The 23356-nt window shown below is 48.3% G+C and overlaps 1 protein-coding gene across 3 annotated transcripts; it reads left to right on the top strand.

Moving 5' to 3' along the window:
• Window positions 1–394: 394 nt before the first annotated feature.
• Cnga3 (cyclic nucleotide gated channel subunit alpha 3) lies at window positions 395–23356 on the top strand. Of its 3 annotated transcripts, XM_026379303.2 has the most exons (7): window positions 395–495; window positions 5627–5740; window positions 7534–7713; window positions 12376–12384; window positions 16089–16196; window positions 18545–18651; window positions 21948–23356. In XM_026379303.2, the coding sequence occupies exons 1-7, from the start codon at window positions 395–397 to the stop codon at window positions 23354–23356; spliced, it is 2028 nt and encodes a 675-aa protein (XP_026235088.2). The 3 variants fall into 3 exon arrangements, with proteins under 3 accessions (XP_026235088.2, XP_026235089.2, XP_026235090.2); XM_026379304.2 differs by lacking the exon at window positions 12376–12384; XM_026379305.2 differs by lacking the exons at window positions 5627–5740; window positions 12376–12384.

The following is a 23356-nucleotide window of genomic DNA, read 5'->3' as shown; positions in this document are numbered from 1 at the left end:
GCCGGGGTTAAAAGGGACATTGTGTTTTCCCAGAGAACCATGGGGTTTGGCTTGGTTACATCAGGTTCCTGCTCAACCGTTGGTTCATTCATTTATTTGCTCATTTAGCACTTCACTCTGAACAGCTCTTTGGGGATAGAGACATATGCAAAGGAGTGAAAGAACTTGTCGTGGCTCAGGTTCAAAAGAAGAATCCAGAATTGCTAAAGCACAGTGTGAGGAGCCGTGTGTGAACCAGAGGACCTACGCACTAGAGGTCCCAGGGAGCCACACAGAGTGGCCCGTGTCTTATCTATAGTGAGCTGGGTTTGCACCTACTTGCTGATCCTGATGGCATATCCACTTTGTATTCTCATTTTAGCCATCACCTTGGGGACTGAATGCAACAGGCAAGATGGCCAAGGTCAGCACCCAATACTCCCGCCCCTCCCTGACCCACCTCCCAACAAAGACCGTGGACAGAGACCTTGATCGTGCTGAGAATGGCCTCAGCAGGTAAGATGGGCTTTTCTTTTCATGCTTGCCACAGGTTATTTGCAAAGCTGATCTAGATGGTGGGAAGGAATGCCACAGTGTGGGTTGGAACAGGGTCTGTACAGCTGACCGGCTGTGACAGGTTGCTCAACTGAGTCTAGCCTCCGTTTCCTCATCTGCAATATAAGCCGGTCCAGTGTTGACCGTCTGGGTTGTGGTTAAGATAGATAGTGACTGCAACGTTCTTGGCATGGCACGTGCTGTGTGGTGAAGCGCTCAATCAATCCTCACTGTCAGACCTAGGAACGATTCCCCCCACTCTGGGCCTTCTGGGATGCCCCAGATCACCCCAGGAGACCTCAGATAACCCCAGGAGACCTCAGATAACCCCAGAAGGCCAGGCATCTGGAACTGGACATGCCCTTCCTGCCTGTGCCCAGTCGTGTTTTCCCACCCTGACCACAGGCTGAGTTTTCCTGAGGTCCACTTGGGGCATGGTAACAACTTGTTGACAGGTGAATACAGAAGCCCATGGAAACACTACAGAGATTTCAAAAGGAAAGTGACAACACTTCTTTCATGAGAGAGAGATTCTTCTTCTTTTTTTAGTGCATTCCATGCACATAACATAATTTGATCAATTTCATTCTCCAGTACCTCCCCTTTCCCTGCCTTCCTCCCTCCTCCTGACCTCCTTTCTCAACTCTAAGGGTGGAGAGATATATTCTTATCTTATGGAAGCAGAAGTGGGATGACCCATAGAAGTTTCTACAATGTTCCTTGGAGTCATCAAGGAGAGCCAGCACCCGCTCAGGATGGAGGTGGAGCAGCCTCGGGGATGGAGGCATAACCCCGGGATCCTTCCCCAACTTCCCAGCCAGGATCAGCATCTCTCTCTTCACAGACAAGGTCCATATAAAATCAATTTGAACGAAGGCCTCTGGCACATCCACATGCAAAATGTTAAGCTTCAAACCGCTCCTTGGGGGAAGGAAATGGTGTTTGAATGCAGCACCTCTTTGCCCTGAAATTCTAGTTCTCTTTGAAAGCCTTTTCAGATAAACAGTTGAGACTTTGTGTACTGACATCGTAATCACTGATCATCTTTAATGATACCAAGAAGCCAGTTGAAACCTGGGTTGGTGTGGCTCTTGGCTCAGTGTCCCAGAGGAAGGAGCTACCGTGTCTGTCCCCTGGGACCTCCCCGCCCCCATGTTCTTCACCCAATCAGAGGCCCAGTTTTCTGTTTCTCTTTACTAAATTATTGGAGTTATTTTCCAAACGTAAAGTCATAAGGAAGAGTGAGAATACTTCCTTTGGATGAGAAAAAAAATATATATATATATATACCCTAAAATCTCCAGCAATAAAAAATGTCCTGAGTTTTCCTTGGCTATTTAGATCTGTTTGGTTAACCCAGTTATCTAGGAGCTATTTGGCACATTTTAAAAGACAATGCAAAAGAAAAAGATCAAAGAATATACTACAGAGGATTGCAGTGAGAACAGAGAGCACCCCAAGTCCCCGTCCTTCAGCTGGTGCAGCTATTTTGGAGTGAGCTTTGGGGCCTAGGATCTGTGGTCTATAGAAAAGAGGTTTTCTTCACACTACTCCCCAAGTGGAGCCCAAAGCAATTATCACTAAAGAAACCCATTTTCCACCTGCTTCTCCAGGACTAAAGACTTAAAAATGAATTGGCTGCAATTTCTGGTCACATGTGTCCAATAGCAGTGGATTCCATCCATTCAATTTCCTCAGGGCTTGAGAAGAGGAAAATGGAAATAAAGTGCCAACCATATTCTCCAGCCTGGTGCTGAAAGGTCACCTCTGTTTACTCTTATGTCCCCAAAGTCACCAGAAGAAGACACCACATGCTCCACAGAGTGCGAAGTTAATTACCAGTTTCCATTCTCCTGGGAACCTCTGTCCTGCCCAGTGATCAAGGGCAAAGGAAACCTTCACCTTACCATCATAAATGCATCTCTATAAATACACTGAAAGTGGAGCATCTCACCTCATCTTTCAAAACAATCACTTCATTATGTGGCCGTAGTTGGCCTTATTCTTGGCTAATTTCCAACTTCAGGGGCCTGGAGCTTCTGAGATACCAGAGGGAAGCTTCAGGGTTGTCCCGACCAAGTTTGCTCATTTTACAGACTGAGGCCCTACCAAGCCCTTGCTCCAGACCCCTCAGCCTGCTCCAGGCAGAACAGGACCTGACCCCCAGACTCTCCTGCCTCTGTATTTCCCTGGAAGGTCCGAGTCCCCATTCTTGCATTGATTGCTAGAAGTTTCTCCCTTTTCTCAGGACCCAGGTCTCCTTGGGGATCTCAGCTGTCAGGCACCTCAGACTCTTGATTCCTGTCCTCTTTCCATTCCCCTCCATCTGCTTGGTGAAACCAAGTAACGCTGGTCTATGGGTCCTTTAACGGTGAGGGCTACCAGTCTCCTCTTCTGTGATCACTGGGTGTGCAACGTCCCTAACCGTTAGGAACTTTCAGCTCCTTTATGATCTTACAGGACCGCTGTCATGTATGTGGCCCCTCATTGACTGAAACGTAACAGATGCATGAAAAAAAGGTCCCCTGGGATCCTTGAACTTGCATTTTAAAAGGTTCTCCTTGTTCTTCAGGGCTAAGCGTCCTTTCTGGGATTGGGAGTTTGAGCAATACTCAGATCAATATGAAATCACCAGGTTTTTTTTTTTTCTTTATTTCCTTTATGAAGAGCAGGATGCTTAAGATCAGAGAGGGTAAGTGACTAGTCCACAGAACAGCCTGCTAAAAAGCACTGGAGTAGGGATTCAAATCCAAACCTCTTGCTCCCTACTCTGCCGCCCCCTGTGCATTCAATCTACTTGCAGTGGCTCCAGCTGCTGCCAGTTGTGAGCTGGCTTTGGAATTAGAGTGGGTGGGGACAGAACACCTCCACCCTCTGGATAGCCTCTGGATCTTCTGGGCACCTGTGCAGTGACCAGCCCCAGCCCAGGTGCTATGCCCCCGACCCCATGCCAGTTGCTCAGATTCAAGGACTCAAGAGATGGACTCACTTGTCCCCGGCCACCTCCTCCTGTAACTGACCCAGGTGCTTTGGAATATGAAGCCCACCTTGGCTAAGTACAGAATATCAGGAGGGCAGAGGAACTGGCTTGTGGACTGTGCCCAGGGCCTCCGAAGGGGTCTCTGGTATGAACGCAGACGAGATGTGAGTGATCTCTTACGGGCTGGTTCTGGAACTAAAGCGCCACATCCCCTGCAGCCAGAGGGACCAAAGCCATGTCTGGTGGCCTGCCTCAGGGCTCGGTCCTCAGGGCCCATCACCTTTTATTTTAATCTGTGCCATATATGAGCTCCTTTAGGGAGTGGATGAAGGCAGGTTTTGTAATAGGATGGGATGACATTGGCATCTCAGCTCTGCCACTTGACCTGTGACCTCGGGAAGTTACTTAACCTCTCTAGACTTCCCTTCCCTCCCTTAAAGTGTTGCGTGGATTAAATGCTAAGAGGTAGGTGGTGACAGAAATAAGCCATCGACAAATGGCTGGTGGTTGGTGTATTGCATTTGCAAATGAGACGGTGTAGTAAGGAAAATCAGGGGTGGCTGATATTTTAGCAGCTGCCTGTGTTATAAGATTGGGTTTGGTCTGATGCTAAGTAGTGGTGACCATCAGAGGCCACCAAAAGCACAAAAACCAACAAAGACGTCCTGGCTTGTCCCCAGTGATAGAAGGTAGCCTCAGTCTCCCAGCCAAGGCAAGAACTCAGGAACATGCTCACAGGAGAATATCTGTGATGGGGGAGAGACTTGAACCCAAGAAGGAATGTGGGTGAAGACAGGGCGAGGATGGAGGGTCTGTCCCCGGAAAACCAGATGTGGCAGAGTCATTGCAGGTGGCAGAGTCATGGCAGGAGGTTCAGCTGCCTGACTTTGTGTCGCTTCTGTAGAAAAAGTGGCCCTGCTGAGGGGAAGCCCGGGGAGGGAGGAGACTGCTGGCCCGGAGAGCTGTCCAGAAAGGGCTTGGCCAGTTGGCAGGATGGTGGTGAGCTCCAGGACTTGGATGCTGCTGGAAGGAGGGGGCAGGGCAGCTCAGCATCTGGGACTCAAGGACTCTGACTTCTAATCACTCACCTGGGACAGACGGCAGCTTTGCCCCCTGGATATTAATTCTTGCCTCCTGCTTCAACCACCTTGTTAAGAAAGCTGATTAGGTTGGAATAGGCCACGTGATGGGATTAATTGGCCTTGCTTGGGCTCCTCAAGGTTCCTAGGATGAAGTACAAATCCCCAGAGGCCCACGCCTGGCTGACTCGCCGTCAAGTTGATCCAAAGTCAGTCACAGGAGGTTTTACACGAAAGACAAATACCCCCAAACACATTCCTGGTCTTATTCCAGGCAGTTCAACAGGCTCCTGCAGAGGGGTCCCCCTATCCTCTTTATGCATACTTCTTACAGGGATAAAACCTGCCAGGGAATTACACAGAAGAGATCTCTGTCCCCTACCTATGCAAGGCAGGGCACAGAGGCCAGGGTTTGACAAACAAGTGAGTGAATTTGCATTTGAAAGCGCTGTACAAATTATTCTGAGTGTGTCTGGAGGGCTAGGCCAGGGCCATGCAAATCTGGGAACCTCCCCCTTAATCCAGAGGGCTGCAGAAAGGCTACCAGACAAGCACACTGTCCTGGAAGTGTGATTGTACACGTGAGGGACACTAGGAGGACCTGGTCTTAGAGAGTCAGATTTCAGCACACGGAGCCGTGTTTGAACCAAAATCTTCATTCTGGAATCATTCTGTAAAAACAGCAGCTATGGTTCAAGATGGAAGGCACTCCACTCCAACACCATTCCATCCCATGCTCTGATGGGGACTGTGTCAACATTTGCTGCCGTCTCCCCCCCTATACCTTCACCAGCCTCTGGACAATGGCTGGACATGAGCCACGATCTTTGGCCAGTCTTGCTATAAAGAAAAGATGCATTTCTCCCCAAAGTCAGGGCCTGCTGGAAGTGAATGGAAGTGAGAGTCCTTGGGCTATGGACCTGTGATGGTGGATGGCTTCCCTCATGCAGCAGGGCTCTGTCCATCTCCCGCCTGTGTCCAGGAGGTGGGTGAGCTTGAAATCGATTTAGCTGCTGCATATTTGATTTGCTAGGGGCCACTTGCCATGTGAGGAGACACCCACAGCCCTGCAGCAAGGAATCGCCATGGAGACCAGAGAACCTGCTGGACCCCCGCAAAGCTCCTTCACTGGCCAGGGACCTGCCAGGTAACTGACCAGCCTTCACCTTGGGAAGGGGGAGGCTGGGGCAGAATGGAGGTGGATACATCTCAGGAAGACGCGCTGGGTGGGAGTGAAATTGAAGTTTTGGAGAATAGGGCAGAAGCACAGCAGCCTGAAATCTCTCAGTCATAATTTCCTTCCTCTTAGATCAGATGTTCTGAGTTAGGAAGAGTCTAAGGAAAAAAAAAAAAAAAGCCTGTCTTTATCTGAAATTGATTTAATAAAAAGTGATGTTAAAGTACTTGATCAATTCTGGAAGATTTCAGAAAAATTAAAAAGCCAATCAGCCAGCCATAGATGACTACTGGGTTGACATAGTGGTTCGCTAAGGCAGTGGTGACCGTTGTCCCTGGCAGGTTTTACACAGTGTCTGTCTGTCTAGACTCTATAGCGGGTGTCCTTGCAAAGGTATTTGAAAGATTAGCAAGACTCCGAGCTCCGTAGCCCTCTGTACCCTGGCTGTCATAGCTGCACCACCTTGAGAAAGTCATTTCATCTTTCCAAGCCTCATCTAGAAATTCATCTCACAGTACCTGCCCCGAGGGTGGTGACAGCAGCCTCAGAGCCAGGTGCCCGCTCATGACAGTTTCTCAGCAAACATTGGGATATGTTGTTTCTTTCCAGCAAATTATTTTACAGCACCATAGTTTTACATAGTCATGTGTTCTGTAGCTTTTTTGTTTAAGATTACCACCAAAAAAAAAATCATTCATTTATTTACCATATTTTTCATTGTGGAGAATACTACTCTACCATGATTGATTGACCAGCTCGTTGTAGTTAAGAGATTCCCGGTGCTTTTGGTTTATTAATCAAATGCTGTCTTAAGTCTCTTTGATTGCAAGGGAGAGAGGACTTTCAAGTCTGCTCAGATTAAAAGGCTGGGGTAGGGCTGGGATAGGGCTGGGGCAGCCACTGCTTAGTGCTAAAAACTGTCCTGGAAATGGAATGAAAGGGGCACCTGGGAGGGGGGCGGGAGGCAGCTAACTTCTTCCTCCCTCTCTCGGTCGGTGTCATGGTCTTTTTTTCTTCACGTCTCCCCCACTTCTGGCTTTCTGAGCTCACACAATGGCCTTCACCATACAGTCTTCAGTGGACACAGCCAGCCCCAGCCTGGAGTGGCTCTGGGTTGTTCAGAAGCTTGAGTGACTTGTTATGGGTCAGTTGTCCAACCCCAGTCCTGTTGGCTGAGGCAGGAGTAAGGGACATGTCCTTGGTCCTACTCCTTGCACAGAGTAGAGGAAGGGGGCTGTCCCGAGCTGAGAAGGGCCAGGCAGGCACCTCAAAATATGTCAACAGCAGCAGCTCTCGGCAATATTTTCATGCTTCAATGTATTCCCTGAGGCCAAGGACACAAAAGTGGGATGAGGTCAAGGTATGTGACAATTCATGGCTTAGTGACAAGTTGCTCAGAACTGATTTTAGCAGGACACAGTGGCGCACACCTGTAATTCTGGCAGCTCTGGCAGCTGAGGCAGGAGGATCACAAGTTCAAAGCCAGTCTCAGCAACTTAGCGAGGCGCTAAGCAACTCAGTGAGACCCTGTCTCTAAATAAAATACAAAATAGGGCTGGGGACGTGGCTCAACAGCGGATGCCCCTGAGTTCAATCTCCAATACCCCCCAGGAAAAAAAAGACCCTGCTTAGTGGATATACAAACCTGAGCCCCTGACCCACACCCTCCTGGTCATCTCTGCTTGTCCAGGGTCCTAGAGACCAGGGAGAGGGCTTTCCCTGTCCTTCCTCCTCTGAGGGCTGCCCTCTGACGGCCCTTCCAGGTTGGCACGCCTCATCATCTCACTGCGCATGTGGACTGCCAGGCGCTCACGCGGCGAGGACCAAAGATCTGACTCTCTTCTGGACCGTTTCCGTGGAACTGAGCTCAAGGAGGTGTCCAGCCAAGAAAGCAATGCGCGGTCACACGCGGGCAGCCAGGAGCCACCAGACCGAGGGAGAAGGTAAGAAAAAAACCACCTGCACCAGCTGGCCAACAGGAGTCGTCTGCTTTGACGGGTCCACCTTGGATGCCCCTTGCTAGCCTTGGAGCAAGAACCCTTGAAGAAGGCATCTGTTGTCGGGTCCAAGGCTGGAAGCTCGGGCATCCTCCACCAGGAGTCCAAGCAGTTCGGCAGGAAAGGAAGTCCTTGGGCCCAAGTGCCCAGCTTTATTCGACCACTGACCCCCTCCTACAGGGAGCCCCCTAAATTCATCAGGGGCCTCGCCAATGGCTCTCCCTCAATGACCCTCATCCCAGACTGCCTTGTGACCCATCTTGCTATGAAGAAGGGCCTTTTATACCAGGACACTTTGTAAGGGGCACCTATGTTGTACCCACCATTTTATGCATAGATATATATGCATTTTTCTCATTAGACCAGTTGGTCTAATTTTTGAGGGGAATCATCTATGTCCCAAGTCAGGGTAAGAGCCAAAGGGCAGGGCGAGGCCTGGGCAGAGTGTGTGCTTTCTGGTAAGAAGATCTGCCGAGCCAGGGCCTCCGAGCCTCTTGTACAACTCACGGTCAGATTGGGAAATAGCAGCAGCGGGTCTCTTTAGGACACCTGGGTCAGTCTGCAGGGAGGAGAGGTCAGATGCAGAGGGGAACCTGGCCTCCCCCAGCCTCACAAGCATGTGAATTCTCACCCAGAATTTGTATTCTCAGGGGGGAAAAAAGATTTAAAAAGGTTGAACCTTTAAAAAATGTTGCAAAGCTCTCTTTGGGCAGAATCCTGAGGGAATGCAGAGACTTGTAAGGTGTGAGATTGCTACAGAACAGATGGCTCCTAGATAATTTGCTAGAGACGACACCACCTGATTTTGTGTCAGTGAGAAGGACTCCATTTGGGGGCTTCCCCAGTGAGTCTAGGAGGACCCTGGGGATGTGAAGGTGGCAAGTGTCAGGAGACGTGTTGGATCTTTCTGCAGCCTCCTCTGCGACCTCCGTCCATATTTGTGTGTCTGAGGGTTTGGGGGGCTATCTTGACAGTATAGATTGAGCAGGAGACTGCAAAATGAACAAGCATTCTTAAGATAAAATAGGAGAGTTCAGGGTCGGTCATTTCTTGCTGGTGACCGCTACAGGACAGCCACCTTCTGTCTCCTCTACTGGGGAAAGATGGCAGAAGGCACAGATGTGAAGTCGCCTGCTGGGGAGGGATCTCAGGCACAAGGTCTCACGTGGGCTGGGACGACAAACCTGTGGACTCCCCAGGCTACCAGAAGGAGACCGGGGCACCTGGGTGCCAGCAGGGATATGTGCAAGTCAGTCCCAGGTTCCCAGGGCCAGGCATCCTAGACCCCAAGCATGCTCCATAAGTAAAGCCGACATGCTACTGACTGCCAAGACAGAGAGACAGGAGGGATGGCAGAGAGATATGGAAGAAGAGGAGGGGGAGAAAAAGGAAGGGTCTTAACAACCCAGCCAGACTGGTTTGTCAATTCCTTTTTCGCAAACAAAGACTTCCTTAAACCAATGGATCAAATCAAATTCCTACAACCTTAGGCAAATGGACGTGGATGCTGTACTCTTGGTTCTTTTCCCAGTGTGACCAGATGAGCACAGGGTGAGGCAAGGACCGTATCCTGAGTAGACCACAAATCCCTGGTCACCCATCAGAAGGGCCACTGTGATGTATTGATGGGGCAAGGTGGTAGCTGATCGATGAGAGAGGCTTCCTGGAGGAGGAGGCTTTTTAATTTTCAGACGTCAAGTCCTTACTTCAAAGCAAGGTGTGTGCGGAGATAGGTGTTAGTCCCCTGTGTGGGTTTGGCCTCGAGATATTGGGGCACAGAGGCATGTACCCAAAGCAGCTACACCCCCCCTGGAGCTGATGGGGTGTCAGTTCCTTGGGGGATTTTCAAATGAGCTGCACCAGCACAGAAATTGTGGCCACGTGTTGGATGGGAAGACAGAGGTTTGGGAGGGCAAGAGAAATAGCCAAAATGCCATGTGGCCAGAAATCCAGCATCACAGAAGCAAAGGCCCCAAGAGACAGGTGGCAGTGTCACTAGTCACTGGCCTCAGTCCCCGCGGTCTCCTGTGAGCTATCTGCAGTGGCCAGCTATAGGATAGGAAACCTGGCTTTCTTAGACTAGCTGTGTCAAAAACTGTCCTGACAGCCAAGAACCTGTGCAGGCGAGGGTGGCCAGGTACCCTGCTGCAGGGTGTGTCCATCCTGAAGGCTCCACTCCCCACCTGAGAAGGGCCTGAGGGCAGAGGTCCCATGGGGTCCATTTCTGGCCTGTGGTATCTGACACACCAACTGGTACAGGACTGAATGGCAGGAAATCCAGAGGGATCGGAGACCCGGAAGTTGGACGGGATTCAAACCATCAATTCCTACCAATTCCCATTTATTCGGAAAAACCTCAGCTCAGCCCAGCATGGGCCTCTCTTCCCCCAAAGCTTTAACCAGAGCTAACTAGTCCCCAACATTTTTTTGTCCCTGATAAAAAGAAGTCCCGAGTTCTTTAAGCTGTGAACTAGAAGACGTGGGGAGGGGGAATTGGGGCATTAGAATCATCACCTGGGGACACTGGTCCTGAGTAACTGAAACTGATTCTAGGTCTCTGCCTCCCGCAGTGCCTGGCCCCTGGCCAAAAGCAACACCAATGCCTCTAACAACTCAAAGGAGGCCTCCAACAACACAAAGGAGGCCTCCAACAACACAAAGGAGGCCTCTAACAACACAAAGGAGGCCTCTAAGAACCCAAAGGAGGAGTGAGTACCCAGGCTCCAGCGGAGCCATTTCCCTTCCAATCCCAGGATCCACCCTCCCCACCTTAGTGGTCCAGCTTTGTCTCCCCCTTGAATACTCCTGCTTCCAAATCCCACCCCAAGCATCAGTAGAACATTCTAGAATCCTGTTCCTTTGGCTGGAAATCCATCTGTCTAGGAGGGGAGGGGACAAGGTCTGGATGACTTCTTTGTGGAAGTCATTTTATCTCTGTGACTCTCATTTTTCTCATCTATAAGCAAAAGGGTCTGGTCCGATAAACTCTGGAAGCTCTAACCTCCTGGTGTGGCCATCTGAGGGTACAAAACCGGAGTTCCTGGGCAGAGCAGCCACGGTCACCTCAGCGGTGCGAATGCATTTTCCATTCTAGGACTTCAAGCTCCTGGGTGCCAGTGAAATGCCCCCATCTTGAGGCCAAACTCAGGCCAGTGACACTCAGGGTGTCATCAGGGGAAGAGAAAGGGGGAATCCAAATATTTCCAAAGACCAGCCGTGTGAAAAGGTGACCTGATGTGATTTCTTTCTGTCACAGACTCTGAGCTGGCAGATGAGGGTGATTCTCACAAGTGCCACCCACGAGCCCCAGGAGTGAGTGTGTGTGTATGTGTGTGTGAGTGTGTGTGTGCAAAATTATCAGTGTGCATCAATGCATGTGTGTACAACTCTCCAGCCACACAGGACATCTCTTTATGGAATACCAAGGGCAAAAGGACTCTTCACCAAAGGCTAGGGGGGAACTATCAACATCATCAAGAAATGCCCATTTCTTGATTTCCAACTGACAGAGACACGGGCCAACACTTTCCTCTTCTCCCATTACTCAGATTTTTTTTCTTGTTTCCTTCCACAAAGGAAGCATGTATTCTGTTTGCATAAACCTGAACATCAAATCCAAAGACTCAAATACAGACAATTAACAAAAATAACAAAAATGAAATGATTTGAACACCACAATAGCTGCTGTGATTTGTGCTTGAATTTAAGGCCAAACCTGACATGAGACCCCCTGGGAGACTGGGTTTTGAGTCTCTTGAGCAGGGAGAAGCTTAGGGTGCTGGAAACCAGGGATAGGGATTCTACAAGGCCATTCATCTTCAAGATAATGGACTTGCAGTTTAAGCCACTAAACGTGTGATAATCTTTGTGTCAGCAATAGAAGACTAATTCAACAGCAGACTCTGGGCCCCTGTGTCCTGTGGACAAGGATGGGGGTGGATGGGGTTGGCTCTTAAATCTTCTTAAATGTCATGGGTCCACACTGCAGTCAATGACTAAGAGATGAAATTGGGAACAGTCCTCAAATGGGGACACCTGGGCACAGAATATATGGAAAGTTATCCTCCCTTGACACTTCCTCCACTCTTCCATCACATGTCTGCATTTTCACTTTTCCTTAGGTCTCCATAACTATTTCCAAATTGGGCATCATTTTGCAGGACTTCAGGTTCTTTTTGAGCAGTCCTGGATGGATTTGTGGATGCAGCTGGAAGGTGCTGTGTCTTTCCTAGACCCTCTGCAGTTTGGGAATCAGAGGAAAGGCCAGGGTCTGTACCCCAGGGCCATAGGCCTGGACAAAGCAAGCTGAGCCTACACAGGGATAGGTGCGCTTAATAAGTTTGTGTGCAGCGCCCTCTGCTGGCGACTTCACGTTAAGACTCCAGAGGTCACATCACAGTAGATTCAAGAAGGCAGAGGATGGGTGACTGCAAGTGAGAAGAGCAAACTCTTCTCACTTAAGATTTGAATAATTTATTATCCACCAGCAAAAGACAAAATTAGAAAAAATTACTTAAGGACCTTAATTGGGTTTTATTCACAATTAATCCCCAAACTAAAACAAATTCTAAGAAGGTTGTAACATGATCAAGCGCCATTTATGGAGAGAAAAAGGAAGTGAGGTGGAGACAGAGCCCCTGGTGACAGCCGGGCATTTTGCCTTATTCAAATCAGCGGGTCTCCCGTGATTGACAGAAGCTCAATCACAGTCCCAGCTATGATTGGCTGGCACTCCGCTATTTAATGTGAGTTCTCTCCTAAATCTGGCTTTAAAGCAGTTTATATACTAAATAAATTGTGATTCAAGTGTGGAGGCATCCTCCGAGGATCTAAATGTAAGCTAACACCATTTTATTCATGTATTCATTGTTGAAAACTTGGAAGATAAGAAAAGATCCCATAAGCACAATCAAAGTACATTTTTCTGTTAACAGCAGAATCCAGCTATCAGTGAGAACCCCTCTTAACATATTAATATTCCTCCAACTTGTTTTTAAATATTAACTTTTTGTAGTTGTAGGTAGAACAATGCCTTTATTTTATTTTTATGTGGTGCTGAGGATCAAACCCAGTGCCTCAGGCATACCAGGCAAGCACTCCACCACTGAGCCCCAGCTCCAGCCCCCTCCAACTTTTTTTCCTAGGCACAAATATTGAATAGATAAATAGACACAATATATCAAAGATAATTACTTAACATTTGTATTCCAACTCAGTCCCCTAAGAGCTCTGTGACCTTGGGCAAGTTACCTTGACTAGTCCGTATGTCAAGTTTTCTGGCTTATAATTTGTGATTTGGGGTTGATGACCCATGATCTTAAAGGACTGTAATAGTGTCTTACACATCTGTGTGAAGGATTGAAACAGTGCCTGATAAATATGCTCAATAAAAATTGATCATTGTAGACAGAAGAGTCCTTCTGTCCCCACTCAAAAAAAAAGGAAGGGGAAAAAAAGAAGTCTACTGTCCTAATCCCTGAACAGTTTGCCCCATGTAGCAAAGGTGACTTTACAAATGTGATTAAATTTAGAAATCTTGAGTTGGGTGGATATCGTGGATTATCAGGGGGGCCCAATATAATCACGAGTGCTTCAAGTGAAAGACATGGTAGAAGAGCAGGTCAGAGATGAAAGGGAAGGAAAGGGGTGATTCAGTAAGTGGAACCTGGCCACCACCACTGGCTTTGACATGGAGGAAAAGTGCCACAGACCAAGAGGCACAGCAGGCTCTGAAAGGAAGGACTAGCCCTCAAATCACAGCCAGCAAGAAAATAAGGATCTCCATCCTACAGTTGCAAGGAACTGAATTCTGCCAGCAGTCCACAAAAATCAGGAAACAGATTCTCCCAAACAGCCTGCAAAACAGATCACAGCTCTGCTTGATGTTAGTCTAGGAAGAGTGATACTGGACTTCTGACCTACAGATCTACATGATGGATTTCTAAACCACTAAATGTGTAGGAATTTGTTCCGGCAGCAAAAGCAAACAAGTTCACTATTATTTAAATTATTTTATGGTCTGCTTTTTATTTATTTTATTTATTTTGGAACTGGGGACAGAATCCAGGCAACGCTTCACCACTGAACTACATCTCCAACCATTTTTTTTTTTTGAGACAAGGCCTCACTAAATCGCTGAGGCTGGCTTCAAATTTACAGTCCCCCTGCCTCAGCCTCCCTCATCACTGGGAATACAGTCATGTGCCACCACACCTGGCTGCTCTTTAACTTAGAAAATATTAGGAATAGTTTTCCCATATTGCTGCATATTCTTCCACAACATCATCAAGTGACCTAACAGAATTCTATTGCTGATCTTCTAGGGCATGATTAGATTGCTTGCACTTTTTGACTATTGTGATGACTCTGCTGTATGCATATTTGCATATTATTTTCTTAGCAAATGCCAGGTAAAAGCATACTGGTCTTTTTCAATGACTAGACATTTTGTATCAACTATGCCTTCTTCCAGAATGTGGAAGAGTGAAATCAGAGGGTCCCAAAGGTGATTGCTATAGGTTTCTCCCTTTGACAGGCAAAATCTCTTACCTTTCACTTTGGTTTCTTCAACTGGGCAATGGGGCAATAATACCTGTCTTGAAAAACTTTTATAACCATTACTTTACGTAACTTTTAGAACAATACCTAACCCTTAAAAGGTACCCAATAAAGAAGAGGAAGCAGTGCAGTAGCCCTTTTGCTGCCAGAACAAATTCCCACACAAAGTGCAGTAGCCCACACCTGTAATCTCAGCTGTTCAGGAGGCTGAGGCAAAAGTTCAAGGATCAAAAGTTCAAGGCCACCCTGGACAATTTAGCAAGACCCTGTCTTAAAATAAAAATTAAAAAGGGCTGGGCATATAGATCCTGGGTTCAATCACCAGTATCATACACATACCAGAAAGCAGAAAAGATAAAGAGGAAGGAGAATAAAGCCATGTGTACCAGCAGGACCATCCTGCAATGTCTGAATATGCATCTGAACTTGGCCTCATTTGCAGGCCTTGACTCTTGAGATTTGCCACTACAAATGCTCCTTGACTTGAGTTGGGGCAACATTCCAATAAACACTCTTAAGTTGAAAATATCCCAAGTCAAATGTGCATTGAATACACCTTACCTCCAAACCTCCGAGCATTGCCCTGCCTACCTTAAGCCCTCTCTGAACACGCATTAGCCCACAGCTGAGCAGAATCCTCCAACACAAAGCCTGTTATATATGGTAATAATAGATCATGTGACTGACTAGGCGCCATGGCTCCATGCCACCAACCAGCATGGAGAGAGAATTGGATTGCACATTACCAAGCTGGGAAAAGATCCAAATTCAAGGTCAGGTGTCTACTGAATGCATATCTTTGACACCATTGTAAAGTCAAAGTAATCATTAAGTTGAACCACCTAAGCCAGGGGCTGTCTGCACGTGCCTCACAAAACTGTTCTGACTTCTGCTTCACTTCTGCTCTTGGGTTCCCTTCAGTGGGTCCAGAAACGAGTTTTGAGAAGAACTTGCAGGCCACACCCTTTGCTTCAGAGCACAGAGCTTGACACATGACTTCAAAAACTCAGTGTGTGGATTTGGGTTTTCACGGCTGACCTCAAAATGTGTCTGGTCTCAGGATGTCTGCGACTTTCCCAGGAGCTCATGGGAAAAGATCATAAATTCTAGAACTTTGGATAGAACCATTAATTTCTCAGGGTGTACTCGAATGGGGTGGTTCGCCTCACAGTTTAGGAATAATAGATGATGATAATAATAAAATCAATAACCTCATTTTAGCACAAATGCAGTGAGGGAAGCAGGGAGGGCTGCCAAGGGCACACTCTTGGGCTTCCATATTCAGGGGAAAGCAGCTGCCTTGGAAGCCCCCAGGCGGGGTGTCAATGCACATCTCCAGGCCCCAGCTCTGGAGGGGGGATGGGAGGGCCTGGGAATCAGCACTTACACAAAGCTCCCCTAGACGGTCCCAACGCTCCCTCACTAGTCCTTGGTGACATTGCCAGACAGCATTTTCATTTCCAGAATCCTGAAGGGCAAGGATGCTGCCACATGTCACACAAAATATCATCGTCATGACTGTGGTTTAACCGTGGCTTCCTGGGGAGTTGAGCTGGGAGGGAAGGACCCCAGAGTCTGCCCTGGATTCCAGCCTGTATTCCCATTCAGGGACACCTCGTGTGACCCCCCTGAGACTGAGAGGACACTGATGTGTATAGTTACTTGTCCAGTGTCAACCTGAAATTACCCTCAGTTCTCTAAAACCCTCCCAAAGCCACAGCCCTTCAACACACTGAACTGTTTGTGAGTGTGTGTGTTTCCAGAAAGAAGAAGGAAGGCTTTGTGATGGATCCCTCCAGCAACCTCTACTACCGCTGGCTGACCACCATCGCCATGCCAGTCTTCTATAACTGGTGTCTGCTCGTGTGCAGGTAGGTGCAGGGGCTGGGCCATCACCGGAGGCGGGCTGGAGCAGGTAAGGGCAGCCATGGCCAGAAGATGGAGTGTCACCCAGGATCTCAGAGTTTTGGTCCCCTCACAGCCACCTTATAGCTCTCTGGTGCCTCAGTTTCTCCACCTATAAAATCAGGAGGTTCTCCAAGAGGACTATGGGGGTGCTCTAAGCCACTGCTGACAAGCTGGGCTTGAGATGCTCTTTGTATACGAACCACATTTTCTTTATCCATTCGTCTGTTGAAGGGCACCTAGGTTGGCTCCATAGATTAGCTATTGTGAATTGAAGCTGCTACTGTTTTGAGGGTGGATGTGGGTATGCAGGGTGTTCCTAGGCAAGCATGTACTTTGGGAAGTTTAAAAGAAGCTATTGCTCTCTGGAGAGAAGCACAGGCTTTGGCACTTTTCTAAGCGAGCTGCAGGTGGGAGGTGCAGGGGTGAATTGGTGCTTCCCAAGCACCAGGGGAAAGTTAAACCTTTCCTAGGAAGTGATGTTTGTAAATACAGGGACAAGATACTGCTCCTCTAAAGGGGCTCCAGAGGCTTTCCTGAGCAGAGCTACAGGGAGAGGGACCAGAGGGAGCCACATTCAATAAGGGCCTGAGCAGGCTACCAGATGAGGATGCAGGACTGGCAGCTCTATTCTGCAGGCAGGTAGAGTTGAGGGTATTTCTGAGAAAGTCTGCAGGCTGCAAGTTCCTGAGCAGGGATGAGGGCCATACTGCTGCTCTCTCAAGTTAAGCCAGGGGTCTAGGAGCCCTTCCTAGCAGACCTGCAGCACAAGGACTCAGAATATGCTGCTCTTCTGAGAATAGCTGGAGGGCCCTAGGCAAGCCTGCAGGACAAGCATGCAGGGGCAGAACTTGGGGCTCTCCAGAGCATGATAGGGCCAACCAGGATGCAGCCCCGAGAGGGGGAGGGGTGCCTTTGAGGCTTTGCTGAGCTGGCATGCAAGACCAGGACACAGAGGCAAGTCCTTCCCCTCTGACATTAGACAGTGGGCTTTGAAGCATTCCTGAGCAAGACTGCAAGACAGACAGCTACTGCTCTGGGAGACAGCATGGTGGCATTTCTGATCATGCATTAGTCATCTTTCTATCACTTTGACAAAAAGCCTGAGATAAACAACTTAAAAGGAGGAAAGGTTTATTTGAACCCAGCTTCTGAGCTCTCCCTTGATGGGCAATTTTTTGCTTTTGGGCCTGTGACAAAGCAGCAGCATATCACGGGGAGTGGGTGATGGGGGAGCTGCTCACCTCAGCATGAAGTATTGGGGGGTCAGGTCCCCATCTCCACTTCAAGGGCACGCCCTCAATGACCTCCCTTCCTCCCACGAGGCCCCACCTGCTAACGGTCCCACACCTCCCAGGTGCAGCACAGGCTGAGGTCACGTCTTTAACACATAAGCCTTTGGGGGCATTTAAAATCCAAGTCATGACGCTACCCCAGTGTAAGAAGAGTCCTGGGATGGCCTGAGAAAGGAGTGATCAGCTCTCCTGAGGGTTGGCAGGACAGGTGTGAAAGAAGGGAATGGGGAGACCTCCCCTTGCAAGTTAGCAAGAGGCTGCACTGCTCCCTGCCTGTCAGTCAGAATCTGAGGACCCAGGAGTGAACTGTTGCTCTTCAGAGGGCTGCTGAGCAAGCCACAGGGAGGGGCCCAGGGACAGGCTGCTGCTCTTCTGAGGTCAGCAGGGGAGTTCCGGGGTGTTGGCTCTGTGAGAAAGAGAGCATAAAGATGAAAAGATAGCAGGTCTTCACGGGCTTGTTCAGTTGTCAGTTTCTCAGTTGTCACCCTTTGTGGCAGGTCCTTAGCCCCTTTACCTGACTCTACCAAGAGGCCTAGAAAAAGTGCATCTCTTGGGGTTTCATAGCTCACTGTCACTCTTTGGGGTCAATCCCCGGGCTCTTTCTCCCCCTCCTCCTCTGCCTGCCCTTCCTCCTTCATTTTTGGTAATGGGCTCAAAGCAGGACCTGCTAAGTACATCCTCTACCACTGACCCACGCTCCCAGCCCCTGGCTCTTTTCAGCAGCCCCATGACCATGGAACAATAACTTTCCAAAACCCCAGTCTCTAGAGCTGGGGTGCAGCTCAGTGGTGGAGCACCTGCCTAGCATGCCCCAGGCCCTGGGTTCAATCCCCAGTGCTGGAGGAACAAAAAGAAACTCTGTTTCCTCATCAGAGGCCTGGGTTATTACTCTGGGGTTCTAACCCTGCAAGCAGGACTGTCACTGCATGAAGTGAGCCATGTTCACGGTACGAAGCTGCTGCCTGGCCTGTGTCTGACAAGCGGCCATCTGTCTCATCTCTCATGCTGGGTTTGTCTAGGGCCTGTTTTGATGAGCTCCAGTCTGAGCACCTGATGCTGTGGTTGGTCCTGGACTACTCGTCGGATGTCATTTATGGCTTGGACATGCTGGTACGCACTCGGACAGGTGAGTCTGTCCCAGGCCTGGAGACTGCTCTGAACCAGGCCACAGATTTTGGGGTTGGGGGGATCTTCAGTACCACATGGAGTGCTCAGAGAGATCCAGAATGACAGGCTGGACATTACCTGTCTTTGACCACGAGAGGCCAGGAGGTCTGGGGACCATTTCACCAGGAAGATGGGTGCTGCTGTGCCAGGTCTCTCTATGCTGAACCTTGGAATGGACCCTGAGCAGGGGTCCGAATGCCTGTGCTCTGCTCTCCCAGAAAACTGAAGGGCCTTGAGCAGATCAAGCTGTCTCTCTGGACCTTGTTGTGTCATCTGCAAGAAGGCCACACTTCAATCTGGAAGGACCCCTCCAAGCTCTGCCTGTTCAAGACTGGTAGCAGGAGCAGAAGGGAAAGTTCCTCAGTAGCTTTTGGAAGACAGTGCCAAGGTCATGAGACCTCCTTCTACTGCCTCTGCCAGAACTAAAACTCACCACCCTCGGGCTCAGAACTGTGCCTCCTTTTCTAATTCACAGGAAGAATGGCAAAAGCCCTGCTTGTTTCTTTCAAGATTTTTGAACTAAAAACTGTGCCCTAGTTGTCCATGTTAACACCGCCTGGTCACAGCAAGCACACCTCTGTGTGTCTTCCTAGTTTATAAAGCATTCCAAACACATCTCGTGCTCTCATTGGAACTACTGCACAAGACAAGAGGTGCAGGATGATGGTCTCCGTTTCTCATTTAGAAAACAAGGCCAGAGACACTGTGTGAGCCGCTCAAAGTCCACAGACACTACCCAGTCATGCTACACGGGCTCCCACACTGGTGCCTAACACTGTCACTTAGAAGACCTCCCATGCCTGGCTTGAGGCTTATGTGGTGACCTGCCAGCCCTGGGGGTCTGCCACTCTGCCGCACGTCATTAGCTTGCAGAGGCTCATAGGTCCATGAATAGCCCATTGGGCTGGCTGTCCTTGATCTCAGCCAAGTTCGGTGCAACAAGACCCCTCGCTCAGAGGTTGACTCTTAGGCCTGGGTTCTGCCCTGGGCAACACCAGGTGCATCAGGAAGCTGGGGGAGAGGGAAGCACAGAAACCAAGTGGCTGTGGATCATGATCCAAGGGGAAAACTCATCAGAATTGAGAGAAAAGTCTCAAAGAAGTATCAAGGCACAGGATGCTGTGTGACAGCCCAGGCACTCCATAAGTACACGCGCAATGGCCCTTCTATCCCTCTGTGTCCTCGGGCTCAACCAACTGAGGATTTTTGTATCCTTGGGCAGGATAGGTAGGTGGATCCTGGAACCAGTCCCCCCAAAGACACCAAAGGAAGAATGGATGACAAAAGAATGATGTGAAGAACAGGGGCTGGAGGTGGGGTGTCCTTTATGTGTGGACCACAAACTTGATTTCCAGTTTTAACAGAGGTGACAGTCCTCCCCCATCTAGCCTCAAGGTGTGGCCCTGGACCAGTGGCAGCAGCACCCAGAACCTGTTAGAAGTGCCCCAGACATCCAGGCTCAAGCCCTCTGTGTCCCACTGAACCCATGGGGGACTCTGCTGCTTACCCAAAGTTCAGAAAGCACCCATTATATTATTGTCTCTATTCCTGTGCATGTTTGGAAATGGCGAAAACTAAAAGAATGCAGGTCACGAGTTCCATGATAGAGTGCACGGGTCTGAACACCTCTTAACTCCTGTATCCAGCCTGTCTCCTGCCAGTCTGACTCTCTGGACACCAACCCCAGACTTCTAGCGCCTTAGGAGACTCTAATGTGCAACCAGGAGGAGCAGCCCCAGTCCTGGGGAGGGTTTCTCAAAGGCAGGTCATGCCCCATGAGACAGGTGAAACCGATTTGATAGGATCTGAGCCGTGTGTTTAAATGTTTACAATTGATATTCCAGGGTACACAGAAGCAGAGGGAACAGTATTGTGACCCCGACGGCCCTCACCCAGCTTCACACTTCCCTGCTTCTTACCCTCTGTCCGTTACCTGCCCCATTCCATCCTTTTTATTTGCTGCCTGGGATATTTTCAAGCCAATCCCAGGCAGGGAACCCTTTAGTTCACTCTGACTCTGAAAGTTAACTTAGAAAAGCCCCTTTTAAAATCAATACACACATATATGTACCCATTTAAATTTATATATGATATACAATTTCATAAATAATAATGTATACATGTAGAAAGTATATAATTTTATAAATTTCACATGACTTATAAAATAAAATATATCATAAAGTATATAATTTATGATTTTGTACATTTTAAATTTTATATATATTTTATTTTATTATTTTTTAATGTTTGTTTTTAAATTATAGGTGGATACAATATCTTTATTTTTATGTGGTGCTGAGGATCAAACCCAGTGCCTCACACATGCTAGGCAAGTGCTCTACCTCTGAGCCACACCCCAGTCCTATGTTTTACTTTTATAATTTTTATGTATTTTAAAGTTCTATATATTTATATGAACTATTATAATTTATATATTATATAAATAATAATTATTAATTCATAATATATAACTTGAAAAACAAAGTATATTATACAATATTTGTAAAATATAATTTATAAAATAAGTTATATAAAATTTATAAACCATAAAATTATATACATTGTAAATTCATATAATCATGTATAATTTATAAATAACATAGTTATATATAAATTTATGTATATAGATAATACATGTATAATTATGAATTTTATATATATTAATAATATATGTAAGTATACATTTATATAATTATATATTAAAATTATATTATATATAAATCATATATACAAATTTTCATTTATCCTTTAAAATGTAATAATCTTTTCCTGCCTCTGCCTCCCAAGTAGCTGGGAGCACAGGTGTGTGCTACCATGTCAGGCCCAATTATTTTTTTATTAAATCCATGAGGAGAGTTTTAGGACTTGTATATAATCTGATTTTCTTAGACATGGAAGATTATGTAGTCACCCTTCCTCTTTTCCCTCCTCAACCTCACTCTGCCACCATCTGATGGTGAAAATATAACAGGAAACCTAAAGGTCAGGATGCCAACATGTATGATACCCAATCTATTTTCAACATGACCCAACTGATCTGGTTTTTGAAAAGCTAAATAGAATGCATCAGAACGTCATCGAAGAAAATCCGTGAGTGTGAGTTTCCCACAGCAGTGGCGTTGCTCTTGGAAGCTGCTGTCCTTGCCTAGGTGTCACTGCATAGTGTGTAGCCCTGGTATAAAATACCTTTCTCTGCCCATGACCAAAGAAAGCCAGGTGCTCTGATGCCCACATGACCTTCTCTTTCTTCTTTAGGTTTCCTCGAGCAAGGCTTGATGGTCCAGGATACTAGCAGGCTGTGGAAACATTACACAAAGTCCATGCAGTTCAAGCTGGATGTACTGTCCCTGGTCCCCACAGACCTGGCTTATATAAAGTGGGGCATGAACTACCCGGAACTGAGGTTCAACCGCCTGCTGAGACTTTCTCGCCTCTTTGAATTCTTTGACCGCACCGAGACGAGGACCAGCTACCCCAATGTGTTCAGGATTGGGAACTTGGTCCTGTACATCCTCGTCATCATCCACTGGAATGCCTGCATCTACTTTGCCATCTCCAAGTTCATCGGTTTCGGAACAGACTCCTGGGTCTACCCAAATGTCTCCAAGCCAGAGCATGCTCGCCTCTCCAGGAAGTACATTTACAGTCTCTACTGGTCCACCTTGACCCTGACCACCATCGGTGAGACTCCACCCCCCGTGAAAGACGGGGAGTATCTCTTTGTGGTGATTGACTTCTTGGTGGGTGTTCTGATTTTTGCCACCATCGTGGGCAACGTGGGTTCCATGATCTCGAACATGAATGCTTCGAGGGCGGAGTTCCAGGCTAAGATTGACTCCATCAAGCAGTACATGCAGTTCCGCAAGGTGACCAAGGACTTGGAGACCCGGGTTATCCGCTGGTTTGACTACCTGTGGGCCAACGGGAAGACGGTGGATGAAAAGGAGGTGCTGAAGAGCCTTCCAGACAAGCTGAAAGCCGAGATCGCCATCAACGTGCACCTGGACACCCTCAGGAAGGTCCGCATCTTCCAGGACTGCGAGGCGGGGCTGCTGGTGGAGCTGGTGCTGAAGCTGCGGCCAACCGTGTTCAGCCCTGGGGATTATATCTGCAAGAAGGGGGACATTGGAAAGGAGATGTACATCATCAAGGAGGGCAAGCTGGCTGTGGTGGCCGATGATGGGATCACCCAGTTTGTGGTCCTCAGCGACGGCAGTTACTTTGGGGAGATCAGCATCTTAAACATCAAGGGAAGCAAGTCGGGGAACCGCAGGACGGCGAACATCAGGAGCATCGGTTACTCGGACTTGTTCTGCCTGTCCAAGGATGACCTGATGGAGGCCCTCACCGAATACCCTGAGGCCAAGAAGGCCCTGGAGGAGAAGGGACGGCAGATCCTGATGAAGGACAACCTGATCGATGAGGATGTGGCCAAGGCTGGGGCAGACCCCAAGGACATCGAGGAGAAGGTGGAGCACCTGGAGTCCTCCCTGGACATGCTACAGACCAGGTTTGCCAGGCTCCTGGCGGAGTATAACGCCAACCAGATGAAGGTGAAGCAGCGGCTCAGCCAGCTGGAGAGCCAGGTGAAGGGCAGTGGGAGCGGGCCCCCATCTGATGCGGAGGCTCCTGATGAGGCTGCAAAGACAGAGGCCAAGCAGTAG

The sequence above is a fragment of the Urocitellus parryii genome, chromosome 12, assembly GCF_045843805.1.
Source record: "Urocitellus parryii isolate mUroPar1 chromosome 12, mUroPar1.hap1, whole genome shotgun sequence".
NCBI lineage: Eukaryota > Metazoa > Chordata > Mammalia > Rodentia > Sciuridae > Urocitellus > Urocitellus parryii.
Note: the sequence above shows the minus strand (reverse complement) of the source record. Positions and strands in the feature narration are given on the sequence as shown.

Bases quoted from the DNA above. Each gene is read 5' to 3' on its own strand.
- Cnga3 (XM_026379303.2), top strand. From the start codon at position 395: ATGGCCAAGGTCAGCACCCAATACTCCCGCCCCTCCCTGACCCACCTC. The intron at 496-5,626 runs GTAAGATGGGCT...TTGATTTGCTAG, and splicing joins GCTGAGAATGGCCTCAGCAG to GGGCCACTTGCCATGTGAGG. The intron at 5,741-7,533 runs GTAACTGACCAG...CGGCCCTTCCAG, and splicing joins ACTGGCCAGGGACCTGCCAG to GTTGGCACGCCTCATCATCT.